Here is a 15724-nt window from a genome sequence, read left to right on the forward strand (position 1 = left end):
AATCTTTTTGTAACCTTGGCCAGATCTGTGCCTTGCCACAATTCTGTCTCTGAGCTCTTCAGGCAGTTCCTTTGACCTCATGATTCTCATTTGCTCTGACATGCATTGTGATCTGGAAGGTCTTATATAGACAGGTGTGTGGCTTTCCTAATCAAGTCCAATCAGTATAATCAAACACAGCTGGACTCAAATGAAGGTGTAGAACCATCTCAAGGATGATCAGAAGAAATGGAAAGCACCTGAGTTAAATATATGAGTGTCACAGCAAAGGGTCTGAATACTTAGGACCATGTGATATTTCAGTTTTTCTTTTTTAATAAATCTGCAACAATGTCAACAATTCTGTGTTTTTCTGTCAGTATGGGGTGCTATGTGTACATTCATGAGGAAGAAGAATGAACCTAAATGATTTTAGCAAATGGCTGCAATATAACAAAGAGTGAAAAATTTAAGGGGGTCTGAATACTTTCCGTACCCACTATATATATATATATATATATATATATATATATATATAGCAATATTATTGCTCAAATATAGTAATTTTGCCTCATTTGGTGGTCAGTTTTCTTGCACTATCCTCACTTTTTTATTTACATGAACGGGAATTCCTGAGCGTAAAATTAATGGGGCTGGGTGATGTCACTGGTTGTTAATGGTACGGCGCTTTGACTTTTACCGAGTCCTTAGCAACCATTGACAGGTAGGAAGCCGTCAAAGATAATAGCAGTAAAAATACTGCTACAATATATGATGATTGGCTCCCGTTGAATGCGATGAACAGTTGAACACCCGAACAGCCAAAGTTCAGTCTGAACTTGCGCTTGGACAGAACCTTGAGCTCATCCCTAATTATAAACCACTAAAAGATTTTCACTCATTGCTAGCCAAAATCTGAAATAATGATTTTATTCTGATGTATCTTTTAGCTGGTTTTAGGGCTTTTCTGTACAGGTGGACTAGCACAGAAAAACCCTTGTACTTCTGAACCCTTGCACTACATTTTAGATTGCTGTGACCTCTTCTGTCTGCCAGTAACAATTTGCAAGCCAGTGCAATGCTATGAACTCTTCCTTCTGCCACATTTTCATTCCATACTCTACTGCCAGATGCGAGGTGAAACATTTCTTTTGGGATGAAAAGAAAGCTCAGAAGTATTTTCATAATACTTACATGGCAATATTGCCTGTGATGTGTTTAGAAGGCTCATTCCGCTTATACACAAAGGCAAATTATTAGTGTAGTCCATAACATTACACAATTCGCAAGAATAAAATATCGTTTTAAATTCAGGCCTTTACAGAGAATATCAAGTGTCCCTTAATAGACAAAAGCCACAATAAATAAAATCAAAAAGCATAATTTATTGGAATAGCGTATGTATGTTTGAATAAACTGTACAATTCAGCTTTAAAAGAGAGGACAGTGTATATTTTGTTTTTGAATGACTGAGCATTACCTAAAGAAGCTGCTTCTGCAATCTAGAGTAAGCCTTTAGCAAAAAAACTAAATAATAATGCTTGAGAAATGTCTTAAAGCTGCACGTGAAGTTACAGACCAGTACCATTTGTCATTGACCAACCTATTTATTTCAATAAAAAATATTTTCAGGGTAGGGTGTCTCTATTTGCTTTTTATATTTTTGTGGGAAAGAGTAACAAAGGATACTGATGTGCCCCATTATCATTCCCCAAGGGGGGGTGATATATTGGGGACCCCTTATTAATAAAGGGGACTTGCAGATTCTGATAAGTCCCCATTCCCCCCGCAAACCCACAGGTCCTCTTGCGAAACAAATGTGTAAATGGGGCCCTTCTCCCCTGAACATGGGGACAGGGTGCCTAGCAAATGACAAAGGGGGAGGTGTTACCCCCCCCCACCGTTGCAAGGCATTCTCCTAAAGTTAAAAGCATGTTTCCGGGTAGCATTCAAGAGAAGGGGGCTATATGCTAGTTACCCTTCCTTTACTGGCCAGTGGCCACCCAGGTGGCATGACTGGATAAGGGTCTAGTTTGAATTTTTGTATGAACCTTATACTGTTCCCCCCTTTTTTCAATGTGCATTGTCTGTGGGGGTCTGTGACGATAATGAGGTCAAACTGTCTGAGGGGTATGGTATGGGGAGACTTACTGAATACAGTGCCACCTTAATTTCTCCCAAATTCGTATGTCTATACAAAACCAATCAGATTTAAATTTGTGTTTTTTTGTTTCAATATTTCCTTATTATAAATAGGAAAACATTTCCAGGACATAGTGGAGACAATGGCATTTGTATACTTTGGAGCAGGTTATACATAAGGGGGAGGAAGAATGCCTTATACACCATAAAATAAACAGACTAAACTAAAGAACATGTCATGAAGGAAGATGAGGAAGGATGGAACAGGGAATAAACCAGGGGAGGGAAGAGCAAGTAAGGAAGGGACCAGAGGAAGAGGGACAGAAACAAGGGAGAGGGAGCCAGTACAAATTAATTGATGGGCTTAGGTATAGATAAAAGAGGAAAATTTTCAGTTACCTAAGTTAATCCTGGGGAAATAGGTATGGACACCATAGCGAGTATTGAGTGAATAGAGTAGAAAAAACAGAGGAGGGTGTTTGGGGAAGTTATCTATAGTGGTATGGTACAGTTAGGGCTTTGCAGCAAAAGAGATAATGATTGGCTACAAGGTGGGCTTTGGCAAACTAGATTTAAATTTCATGTATGTGTTAGGCATTCACGGGAAGAAAATGGATTTTTGTAAAATCTTACCGTAAAATCCTTTTCTCTTAAGCTCATTGACAGACGCAGTCCTCTTGATTAATATCAAATCGGGTTATACTGCCCTCTACAGGAGTAGGACACTAAGCAGAAGGAAAACGTTCTTGGGCACACCTTAGGGGCAGTCCCAGAGGGTATATCCTCTCTCTCCCTGCTACAGGATGTCAGTTATGTCACAAAGCAGTGTCAGAGAATTTAACCCAACCCAACTCAAAAGTAGAGGGGCGGGTACTGCGTCTGTCAATGAGCTTAAGAAAAAAGGATTTTACGGTAAGATTTTACAAAAATCCATTTTTCTCTGTCGCTCATTGACAGACGCAGTCCTCTTGATTAATATCAAATCGGGACGTCCCAAAGCAGTGCCACAAATGAGGGGTGGGATAACAGAAATCAAAATTTAAATCCAGAAGACCCAACCGGTGCCGACTAGAAGTCTTAAAGGCTCATCAAACCAAAGGATGAGACTCAACTGAAAATCCAACAGAAAAAAAACCCTCGAGGTAGACCAACGGTCTCCTCAAATTGCGGCCTGCAGAACCTTGCGGCCAAAAGAGGCATCCGCCGATGCCATCACATCAACTTTATAAAATTTTGTAAAGGTATGAACCGACGACCAGGTAGCCGCCTTGCAAACCTGGACCACTGACGCCTGATGGCGGAAGGCCCAGGAAACACTAAGCGCCCGAGGGGAGTGCGCCTTAACAGGGAACGGAGGAACCCGACCCTTAATAGAATAAGCCTGTACCACCGTCTGTCTGATCCATTTGGAGATAGTCGCGGCAGATCGTCCAGTGGGACTATGTCGCGGCCGACCCAGCGCGGAGCTAGGGCCTGCATGCGCTCGTAGGCTGACTGGGGTGACCACTGGATCCTAACATCCAGCCCGTCGCCCAGTTTCAGCATACTTGCTTGAAGATCTCACAGGAACAACTGGAGAAAAAAGCTGCCTTAAAAAATGTTTCTAAAAAAAAATCTTGCCAGGACCAAAGATCCCAGCAAGGAACTTAGGTCCTTACTCCTAACTAGACAGAAAAAACTGACATCCTGTAGCAGGGAGAGAGAGGATATACCCTCTGGGACTGCCCCTAAGGTGTGGCCAGAACGTTTTCCTTCTGCCTAGTGTCCTACTCCTGTACAGGGCAGTATAATCCAATTTGATATTAATCAAGAGGACTGCGTCTGTCAATGAGCAACAGAGAAAATACATTTGACGAAAGAAACCAATCAGTTTACAACACATTGACAAAAAGTATATCACTAAACACAGCAGGCCAAAAGAAGACATTGGATCTCCTAAGGGTTAAAAGCATTCCATTTATATCATATATGATCTCTAATGAATCGTAATATCATTATGTGCAATAAAATGTTGGTTGTTGGACTGTATAACCTTGCCAGATGGAACAAATAGATGCATTTAGAATACTGGGCATTAGGAATGTGGCTGCTATAGCATAATAAAACACCTAAACGTCCCTTCATCACACTCCTCAAATCGTTTGATTGCTTGTGTTATTTCTGTAAATGCCCTCTCCAGGGACCATAAAATATTGCTGCATTTCCAGCTGATCATCTGGAGGTCCCCTTAAGATGAAAACAGCATCCAAATTCTGATTAGCCCCACAAACCCCCAAATACCTTTTTGGTGATAACATACGGGGACGAGGCCCTTGTAGTGCTACCGCTTTCTACAGCCTGAAAATGCCTAAAGCTTTAAATGTCTGAACATTGCAGCTGCTACCCTAACAAAAATGCACAATAGGAATTTGTGTTTACTTTTGTTAGAAGCCATTGCATTAAGGGCATAGCTGAAGGTATGCCAAGCAACGGGTTGCCAGTCTTACCACTACAGATAGTATTCTTGCAGTATTCAAGCTAATTTACCCATACCCACTTAGGATTATAAGAAACAATGAGTAGAGGAAGCTCAGATTCTACCTAATAAATGAGGACTTGTTCACATTGTGGATTTTTCCATAGTTTTATGGGATCTTGGCATATGGTTCTGACCTCTGCAAATGCTAAGTCCAACACTGTATATTGAGCCTAATGACTTACTTTACACATTGTAGTTGAAGCTGGGTGCTGTGACATAGTGACCCAAATACTATCTGTAGTGGTCAGACCTTTGCTCCCCATTGTTCTCGATGGCTTTGGTGATCCAGCCACAGGCAGCAGGCTTGAAATAAAAACAGTGGATTGAATGCTCTTCTGTTTCTTATACAGTGTCAGCAAGTCTTAAAGGTGAACTACTCTAAGTTATTTGGTGGTGCGAGGCAGGGCTACATCTCCCCATCATATCTTTACAGGTGGTTATGATCCTAGTAGGGAAATCTGAGACTGTGAAAGCCTGAGTTCTCTAAAGAGCTTGGCTTCCTGGTAACTACCTCTGCTTGCATTATGATGTCCCTATACCCTTAATAGGCAGTAACTTCCCTGGAATGCATTGACAATGTGCTCCAGAAAGAGAGGAGCCATCTTACAGCAAATATTTAACTGTTGGTTTTGATATGGGGAAGGTTGTGTTTTTCCCTGATGGAGTCATTTTGTAATAGACAAAAAAACCAATAGCTTATATTATTTTATGGATTAAGCAAACTCTTACACTTGCCTATAATAGAGCTGTATCATATGTTATAAACCTGATCCTTTTTAACACCAGTTTATAAAATGATAGCCTACCTTGATCGGGGAGTACCATTTTCTGGAAACATTGGGCTTGCCATAGCTAGTGTTGAGAATTTTTGGTGATGGAAACTCATACTCCTGCTCTGGCATCTTCACCCTGGCATTCTTGGCTTTTTCCAGTTTAGCGCCTTCTTCTGTGGACCCCCTCTCCCCCCAACGAACCTGCAGCCATGAATGAAAATGTTAGATTCTTATATTAATCAAAGCGTCGCAACATAGCCAAACCCAGCAATATTTATAAATGTAACATTGATTTTTAAATCTTTATGTAAAGCTTGGTCTAGGACTCATTGAACATGTCTACAAACTGCATGGGTTGTTAATATACATCATTTGGTAAAAAAACAAATACATTTTCTTTTTTTTGTTATGGGGTGGTAGGTAGGGAATATATCTTTTTTGAAAACTGTGTGTTAAATTAAACAAAAACTTTACAGAAAACTAAGAATAAGGAGGATCTTCTTGGGAGCCGGGCTCTTCTACAGAAAGAAAATGTTGAGAAACCCAAACATATTAGTAACAGATAAGGATGATCGAACTTTTGAAAAGTTCGGTTCGACCAGAACACCCGAATTTTCCAAAAGTTCGGCCCGGATTTCAGAACCCCATTGAAATCAATGGGACCCAAACTTCGGTAATCAAAAAACACCATTTTGAAGCCCTAAAACCCAATAAATGCCCCTAAAAAGTGCCTAGGGTTCTGGGTCATGCCCCATTAACTATTAATCACACAAAAAAAAGTTCTTAAAAATTGTCATTTTTGATAAAAAAGCCAATTATTGAAAAAAAAAAAAAAAGAAAAAGAGAGATTTTTTGATTTTTACTTTGGATTTAGTATCTGGGGGGTCTAAAAGGTGTGCATGTGAAGTTTCAGCTCTGTAGCATGTCCATAACCATGAAAAAAAAAAAGATAATTTTTCAGTAGAACAGGGATGTGGGTCGGGACCCTCCTTTAACTTTAACACCTATATGATCTTTTTTTCTGGTTCTGGACATGCTACAGAGCTGAAACTTCACAGGTACACATTTTAGACCCCCCCCCCAGACACAAAATCACACAAAAAAGTTCTTAAAAATTGTCATTTTTGATAAAAAAAGCCAATTATTGAAAAAATTAAAAAAAAAAAAGAGATTTTTTGATTTTTACTTTGGATTTCAGATTTGGGGGGTCTAAAAAGTGTACATGTGAAGTTTCAGCTCTGTAGCATGTCCAGAACCATAAAAAAAAAGATTGTTTGTATTAGAAAACTTTCTGACAGGGGGTTTGCTTCGCTGCTGTAACACCTTGCCGGTTTAATAGAAGGCATTTTTTTGGGATCTTTGCAGTCAGGAAAAACATCTGAACTTGTGTATAGTGGTACTGTGCACAAGTTCAGATGTTTTGCCTGCCTCCAAAAACCCCCAAAAAATGCCAGCAAAAACACACCTGGGCATTTTTTTTTGACGCTAGCGTTTTTTTTGGCATTTTTTGGGGTTCTTTTGAGGCAGGCAAAACATCTGAACTTGTGTATAGTGGTGTATATACACACATCCATATATTTATATACACACCTAGACATATATAGGTTAGTTAGTAGCAGAAATATATGCTTGCGCTAATGAAATCATTTACAGTAATATATTTCTGCTACTATCACACCTATATATGTCTAGGTGTGTATATAAATATATGGATGTGTGTATATATAGCACTATACACAAGTTCAGATGTTTTGCCTGCCTCAAAAGAACCAAAAAAAATGCCAAAAAAAAACGCTAGCGTCAAAAAAAAAAATGCCCAGGTGTGTTTTTGCTGGCATTTTTTGGGGGTTTTTGGAGGCAGGCAAAACATCAGAACTTGTGCACAGTACCACTATACACAAGTTCAGATGTTTTTCCTGACTGCAAAGATCCCAAAAAAATGCCTTCTATTAAACCGGCAAGGTGTTACAGGAGCGAAGCAAACCCCCTGTCAGAAAGTTTTCTAATAAAAACGATCTTTTTTTCATGGTTCTGGACATGCTAAAGAGCTGAAACTTCACATGCACACCTTTTAGACCCCCCAGATACTAAATCCAAAGTAAAAATCAAAAAATCTCTTTTTTTTTTTTTTAATTTTTCAATAATTGGCTTTTTTTATCAAAAATGACAATTTTTAAGAACTTTTTTGTGTGATTTTGTGTCTGGGGGGGTCTAAAAGGTGTACCTGTGAAGTTTCAGCTCTGTAGCATGTCCAGAACCAGAAAAAAAAGGATTGTTTGTATTAGAAAACTTTCTGATAGGGGGTTTGCTTCGCTCCTGTAACACCTTGCCGGTTTAATAGAAGGCATTTTTTTGGGATCTTTGCAGTCAGGAAAAACATCTGAACTTGTGTATAGTGGTACTGTGCACAAGTTCAGATGTTTTGCCTGCCTCCAAAACCCCCCAAAAAATGCCAGCAAAAACACACCTGGGCATTTTTTTTTTTGACGCTAGCGTTTTTTTGGCTTTTTTTGGGTTCTTTTGAGGCAGGCAAAACATCTGAACTTGTGTATAGTGGTACTGTGCACAAGTTCAGATGTTTTGCCTGCCTCCAAAACCCCCCAAAAAATGCCAGCAAAAACACACCTGGGCATTTTTTTTTTTTTGACGCTAGCATTTTTTTGGGTTCTTTTGAGGCAGGCAAAACATCTGAACATGTGTATAGGGGGTATATATAGACATATATGTCTGAATATATACCCCTAGACATATATAGGTGTGATAGTAGCAGAAATATATTATTGTAAATGATTTCATTAGCGCAAGCATTTATTTCTGCTACTATCACACCTATATATGTCTAGGGGTATATATTCAGACATATATGTCTATATATACCCCCTATACACATGTTCAGATGTCATGTCTGACATCAAACATGTCCTCAAAAAAGCACTGGCAGTGGCAGCCCCTGCAGCATAAAAAATGCTTGGCTGGTGAGAAGCCATATGGGTGTGATGAAGCTATTCAGAGAAAAGATAATTTCTCTATAGCGGTCACCCTGCTATGGAAGGGTTTTGTCACCCTGCCATAGCAGTCACTGCCAGTTAACCCTACACTACACTACGGTCCCCTTACACTTAACACTTTCCCTACAGAAACTGAATTTTTGAAGCTAACTAAAGTGTAAAGGAGCACTCTAACTACACTAGATATCTCTTTCCTCACACTAAAAATAGCTAAATGACACTTTTAAAGTAAAATTCACAGAACTGCTTCCACTCTCTTCCATGTCCAGTATAACAATGCTAGGAATATGGCGGGGGCGATCTTATATACTGGGGGGCGTATTCACTAATGATTGGTCTAGGGACCCCCTAGTCACTCCAATCACATTCCTAGCATTGTCCTGCCCCCTCAATTGGCTTTTGCTAATGGTTCTGGTCCAATCACGGGCTTTTAAAGCCCATTTCCTGAAGCATTGCATTTTGGGCGGTTCTGGTTGCCGAATTCCGAACTTTTTGGGCAAAAAGTTCTAAATTCGGCCGAACCTCGAACACCCAATGTTCGGGCCGAACCGATGGTGGACCCGAACCGTTCGATCATCCCTAGTAACAGAATGATGATTAAGGCATGAAAATACCTATTACCAGGGCTTTTTTTTCCAGCACCTCTGGCACTGGCCATGTGTTTGCGGCTCCATACTGTCACTTGTAAACACAGAAGCCCAGCTTTTTTGCCAACAAGTGACAGTGCTTCTCTCCTGGTACAGCCAGAAGTATCACAAAACCCCTAACGCCCCCCCCCCCCTTTCCCTCATCTCCCCTCAGTGGTCTCATTTAACACCTCTAGTGCTGGCTGCAGAAAGAGCTCAGAGTTGGAAGAGGAGCAACTCTACTTTGAGCTGCTGTTGAAACATGTGTGGGCAGGAAAGGAGCTCACTGCCCAGCCTCGGAGATACCGGAAGGATAGATGTAACCTCCAATAGTTCCAGGATGTGTATTGGGTGCTGGTGGGATGTTGTGGGATGTCAAGAGGGTGGAAAGGTGTTAAGGTGTCAGGCAGGCAAGCTGTTAAGGTGAAAGGGAGGCAAAGTGTTAAGGCGGCAGTGTGGCAGGATGTTAAGTAGCAGTGTGGCGAGGTGTTAGGGTGCAAAGCTGCAAGTAGTAGCCCCATTGAAAGCAACGAGAATCTGTCAGGTCTTGCAGCTAATTGCTCAAACAGCGATCACATGCAGGTGATCAACCCTGGTCGCAGGCAGTCTGCATCCAGGGCCAATCACTCAGTCCGCAGCTTCCTATTGTTTTCAATGGGGCTGCCTGCTGGCAGCCAATCACTGGGGTTCTCGCAGCAGATTGCAGACAGGGTGCACGCGCAAGTGTGTATGCACCTTCAAGGTGGCAGGGAGGCTGAAAAGTTGGGTGATTGGCCAGGAGGGTTTTAAGCAATGGGTCTGCAGATAACATCAATTGCTGTCTTTATGCATGCCACTGCTCTGTGGCCACTGCAGTGATGGAGCATTGAATTAGGGCTCATTCACACCTTGTACCTTCATACTATCTGAACTCCACTCCCTGCACATACTAACCATCATCATACACTCTGCACTCATCTCCTGTACATAATGCCTGCCATCATGCACTCCAAACTCCTCTCCTGAACATTCTACCTGTCGTCATAGCCTCCACACTCCTCTCCTGAACATAATACCCACCACCATACACTCTGCACGCCTGTCCTACATATACTACCCAGTGTAATATCCTCTGCACTCATTTCATATACATAACAACATACACTGTCCACTCTTTTCCTGCACGTATCTCCATTCATACCACACGCTTTTTCTGCACATACCATCAATCCTGAATTCTGCACTCTGTACATAGTGCTCTCCTGAACTCTGCACTCAGTACATACTGTAACACACTCCTGGAATTTAACAATGCCCTTTTAAGACCCTCCAACTGTTGTGCAAGTTGGTCAAGCCCACCATTTGATGCAGCATGCTCTCCGTCTGCAACAGGGGGTGTGGTTGGATTTCTGCACCTGTTCTCTAACTCTGAGAAAAAAAGGCCTGCTTATTACTGGAGCACTCCATACCCCTGGGCACAGTGTGCAGGAACCCCCAAGAAGCTTGGCAGGATAGTAGTTTAACATCTCAGGGTGGGTACTTTGCTAAAACAAACAGTTGGACGCCAGTCACTTTAGTTTTTCTGTTGTTTATTTGCTCAGTAAACTTAGCTAGAGGATTACGCAGGCACAGGTTACCTAAATAACATCCTCCTTTTCTTATGGACAGTGCATACCCAGTCGCTCTAGGCGTGCTGGCAATATAGTAGAATAAACTTAAAAATCAATGTACATCCAAAAGTAGTATGGAGGCACTCACAGATCATGCAGAGGGGTTTGATCTACCACCTATGAGTGCCTCTATGCTACTTTTGTATATATATATATATATATATATATATATATATATATATATATATATATATATATATATATAGTATTTATAGTATATCAACTTTTGAAATATTTGGTTATGTAGCAAAGGAAATAGATCACTCTTTACAGTATATGGCATGCATACTGGAAGAAATATGAGGCTGTCCATACTGATCCCTTGTTTTGAGACGTTTCCATGCTTGGAACAAGTATGCAAATGTTGTCAAACTGAAACAAGTATGCAAATAGGAAGTTAAAACTTTATTTACTTGTTCAGAAACTTTGATTCAAATTACCAAAGCCAGAGATAGCCAGTAAACTGATATTTTCAAAAGAAGGTCAGAGATTTTTCTGTGCCCATTTTTTTTATAAACCTGACCTAAACATATTTTTTATGTTGGCACAAAGCTGTTGGCACAATATGTGACACACAGGCTGGGGATAATATTTTGAAAGACCCAGTAAAACCAAAAAAATGCTCAGAAGTTATATTCTAGTTCTACTGTAGATCATGGCAAGTCTCATGCACATCAAAGTGGATCAGACTGCAAGCATCATGCTCCCTTATTCCCAGTTGTTAAAGCCTCCCTTGCTGTGGAGCCAGATATGACTACTATGCAGTTAATTTGGTGAGAAGATTCAAAGTTTACCAAGATGCTGAAAGACAAACTAAATGTTGGTTGCATCCTTTTATGTGTATGTTCTTATTGTCAAGTCATGCATTTAGAAAAAAAGGAGCACCCTGCTTCAGCTTACAGCTTCTGAGGGCAATGGGGAGTCTGACATGCCACTTGTTGTTTCCTATGTAGTCTTTTCAGTGCAGGTTTTGGTGAATAGAGGCAGGTAGTGGGTGACCGTGTTTTTTAGGATAGGAGTAACAGTGAGGGCAAGGGTACATTTACCCAAATTTTTCGGTTATCAATGTTTACTGCAATTAAGCCAATAGCACATTATTGAATCCATTTTATAAATTTTTTCACTTGACTACTTTTATAGGATTATTATTTATACTCATTCTGAAAAAATCCTCTCTGGCAACCTATTACTATAGAATGTTATTGTGCTATGGGAAGCACATGTCTGGTTATGTTCATAGGTATAAGAAGTTAGCCTCCTATTAGAGCTGCACGATTCTGGTTACAATGAGAATCACAATTTTTTTGCTTAGAATAAAGATAATGATTCTCTCACAATTCTCAGCGTAACATCATCTTTTACATTATACAAAAAATTGGGCAAACCTTTACTGTTTAATTTTTTTTTAAATTCATTAAAGTGCATTTTTTCCCCAAAAAAATGTTTTTAAAAGACTTCTGCGCAAATACTTCCAAGTAGCAAGAAAAGCCGGCACACAAATGCTTTATTTTGATGTGATTTATACATGCATGGTAGCAGTGTACAACATGGTAAAATGCTAACGCGTTTTAGCCATAGCCCTGCACATAGCATATCATAGCATTCTGCACAATTACAGTGTGACATAAAAGATTGCAATGGTTGCCATTGTAATCTCTAGGGTCTCTGCTAAAAAATGTATATATATATATATATATATATATATATATATATATATATATATATATATATATATATATATATATATATATATATATATATATATATAATGTTTGGAGGTTCTACGTAATTTTCTAGCAAAAAATACTGATTTTAACTTGTAAGCAACACGTGTCAGAAAAAGGCTTAGTCTTTAAGAGGTTAAACTGCCCTCACTTACAGATGGAAGTTCACTCCTTTTATCTTAAGAGAACAAAATAATACATTGTAAAACATTGTGTTAATAGTTATCTCCCAGCCTTAACAATGTTGATAAACATTTGCTGGAGGCTCTTTTTTTTTTTTTTGACAGCTGCAAGTGTGGAGAGAATGGCTCTGTATGAATCGAGGGGGGAGGAGGGTTAATTGCGAGGGGGGGGTTAGTCGAGATTGCAATTTTTTTAATGATTATTCGTGCAGCTCTACCTCTTATCTTCCCATGTTACCTACTGCCATCAATGGATGCTGATGGAGCTGCTGAAATCAAATGCTTTGATATGCACCAATAGCGAAACTTGTGATAAGAAGTACACACATTATCTGTCAGTAAGCTATGGGAAGGAGCTCTTGAGTCTATAGGCATTGCTGCATCTCTATTTACTTATAGCAGCTGCTTCTGCAGAAACTAAAATAAGTTTGATGTGTAACTATACAAAACACACAGAGGGCGCACCAACCTAGTGCATTATCCCGAGACAAATAATTTATTGAATAAAAACATGGTAAGTATTGTACTCACAAAGGCAACAGAAAATTGCGCATCACAGCAGTGGCGTACCTAGAGCATTTGGCACCTGGGGCGGATCCTATATCTGGCAAACCCCCCCCCCCCCCAACTTTAAAATGTAAAAACACTCACAAAAATTTGTCATGTTTTTAAGAATATTTATTGCAAAAATGTCACAGCCCCCCATCACAGTGCCCCTTGCAGTCTGCCCTCTGTCTCTCTAATCACAGTTCCCCCTTTTGCACTCTCTGCCTCCCCTGCACAGTCCTACCTTCAGCATAGATAGATAGCTAATATTATTAGCAATGTGTTTAAGTTTGAGTAAGAGATTGGAGACTTGCTAAAGGTGATATTCAGAGACTACAGACATGATACAGGAGATGGTCAGAGACTACAGACATGATACAAGAGATGGTCAGAGACTGAGTACATGATACAGGAGATGGTCAGAGACTGAGGACATGATACAAGAGATGGTCAGAGACTGCAGATATGATACAAGAGATGGTCAGAGACTGAGGACGTGATACAAGAGATGGTCAGAGACTGCAGACATGATACAGTAGATGGTCAGAGACTGCAGACGTGATACAGGAGATGATCAGAGACTTCAGACATGATACAGTAGATGGTCAGAGACTGCAGACATGATACAGGAGATTCTCAGAGACTGCAGACATGATACAGTAGATGGTCAGAGACTGCAGACATGATACAGTAGATGGTCAGAGACTGCAGACATGATACAGTAGATGGTCAGAGACTGCAGACATGATACAGGAGATGCTAAGAGACTGCAGACACAATACAACAGATGGTCAGAGACTGCAGACATGATACAGTAGATGGTCAGAGACTGCAGACATAATACAACAGATGGTCAGAGACTGCAGACAGGATACAGTAGATGGTCAGAGACTGCAGACATGATACAGTAGATGGTCAGAGACTGAAGACGTGATACAGGAGATGGTCAGAGACTGCAGACATAGTACAGTAGATGGTCAGAGACTGCAGACATGATACAGTAGATTGTCAGAGACTGCAGACATGATACAGTAGATGGTCAGAGACTGCAGATATGATACAGGAGATGCTCAGAGACTGCAGATGTGATACAGGAGATGATCAGAGACTGCAGACGTGATACAGGAGATGGTCAGAGACTGCAGACATGATACAGTAGATGGTCAGAGACTGCAGACAGGATACAGTAGATGGTCAGAGACTGCAGACATGATACAGTAGATGGTCAGAGACTGCAGACATGATACAGTAGATGGTCAGAGACTGAGGACATGATACAGTAGATGGTCAGAGACTGCGGACGTGATACAGGAGATGGTCAGAGACTGCAGACGTGATACAGGAGATGGTCAGAGACTGCAGACATGATACAGTAGATGGTCAGAGACTACAGACATGATACAGTAGATGGTCAGAGACTGCAGACATGATACAAGAGATGGTCAGAGACTGCAGACATGATACAGTAGATGCTCAGAAACTGCAGACATGATACAGTAGATGGTCAGAGACTGCAGACATGATACAGGAGATGCTCAGAGACTGCAGACGTGATACAGTAGATGGTCAGAGACTGCAGACATGATACAGGAGATGGTCAGAGACTGCAGACATGATACAGTAGATGGTCAGAGACTGCAGACGTGATACAGTAGATGGTCAGAGACTGCAGACATGATACAGGAGATGGTCAGAGACTGCAGACATTAGTACAGTAGATGGTCAGAGACTGCAGACATGATACAGTAGATGGTCAGAGACTGCAGACATGATACAGGAGATGGTCAGAGACTGCAGACATGATACAGTAGATGGTCAGAGACTGCAGACAGGATACAGTAGATACTCAGAGACTGCAGACATGACACAGGAGATGGTCAGAGACTGCAGACATGATACAGTAGATGGTCAGAGACCGCAGACGTAATACAGGAGATGCTCAGAGACTGCAGACATGATACAGTAGATGGTCAGAGACTGCAGACATGATACAGTAGATGGTCAGAGACTGCAGATATGATACAGGAGATGCTCAGAGACTGCAGACGTGATACAGGAGATGGTCAGAGACTGCAGACGTGATACAGGAGATGGTCAGAGACTGCAGACATGATACAGTAGATGGTCAGAGACTGCAGACAGGATACAGTAGATGGTCAGAGACTGCAGACATTATACAGTAGATGGTCAGAGACTGAGGACATGATACAGTAGATGGTCAGAGACTGCGGACGTGATACAGGAGATGGTCAGAGTGTAAGATCCTGGTACCTGCGGTACCCTTCCAGCCTATTATTTGTACATTACGTTCCACCATATAGATAGGTGGAACGCATCTAGTACCTGTCCCTTTAAATTCCATGACCTCATCAGTGAGTGCCGCTCTGAGCGGCTATTTCAACCGCTGGCATTCACTCACATGTGTTCGTGCAAACCGCTTGCTACAGCATTACCTAACGCTGCCGAATCCTCCAGCTATTCCCTAATACCTGGATTGACCGAAGACTTGCTACAACATCTTGTATCTCGCTACAAGATCATTACCTCACCGCCGGAACCCTCTCCTTACAAACCTAC

The 15724-nt window shown here is 41.0% G+C and overlaps 1 protein-coding gene across 1 annotated transcript in view; it reads right to left on the reverse strand.

The window, feature by feature from the left end:
- ANTXR1 (ANTXR cell adhesion molecule 1) overlaps window positions 1–15724 on the reverse strand; it is a 313258-nt gene that overhangs the window by 88620 nt on the left and 208914 nt on the right. The window contains exon 16 of the mRNA XM_082254810.1: window positions 5446–5613. Coding sequence (XP_082110936.1) covers window positions 5446–5613 — 168 coding nt within the window. The remainder of the gene's footprint in view (window positions 1–5445; window positions 5614–15724) is intronic.

Source organism: Pelophylax lessonae, assembly GCF_965119305.1.
Source record: "Pelophylax lessonae genome assembly, chromosome: 4".
In the NCBI taxonomy this organism is placed as follows: domain Eukaryota; kingdom Metazoa; phylum Chordata; class Amphibia; order Anura; family Ranidae; genus Pelophylax; species Pelophylax lessonae.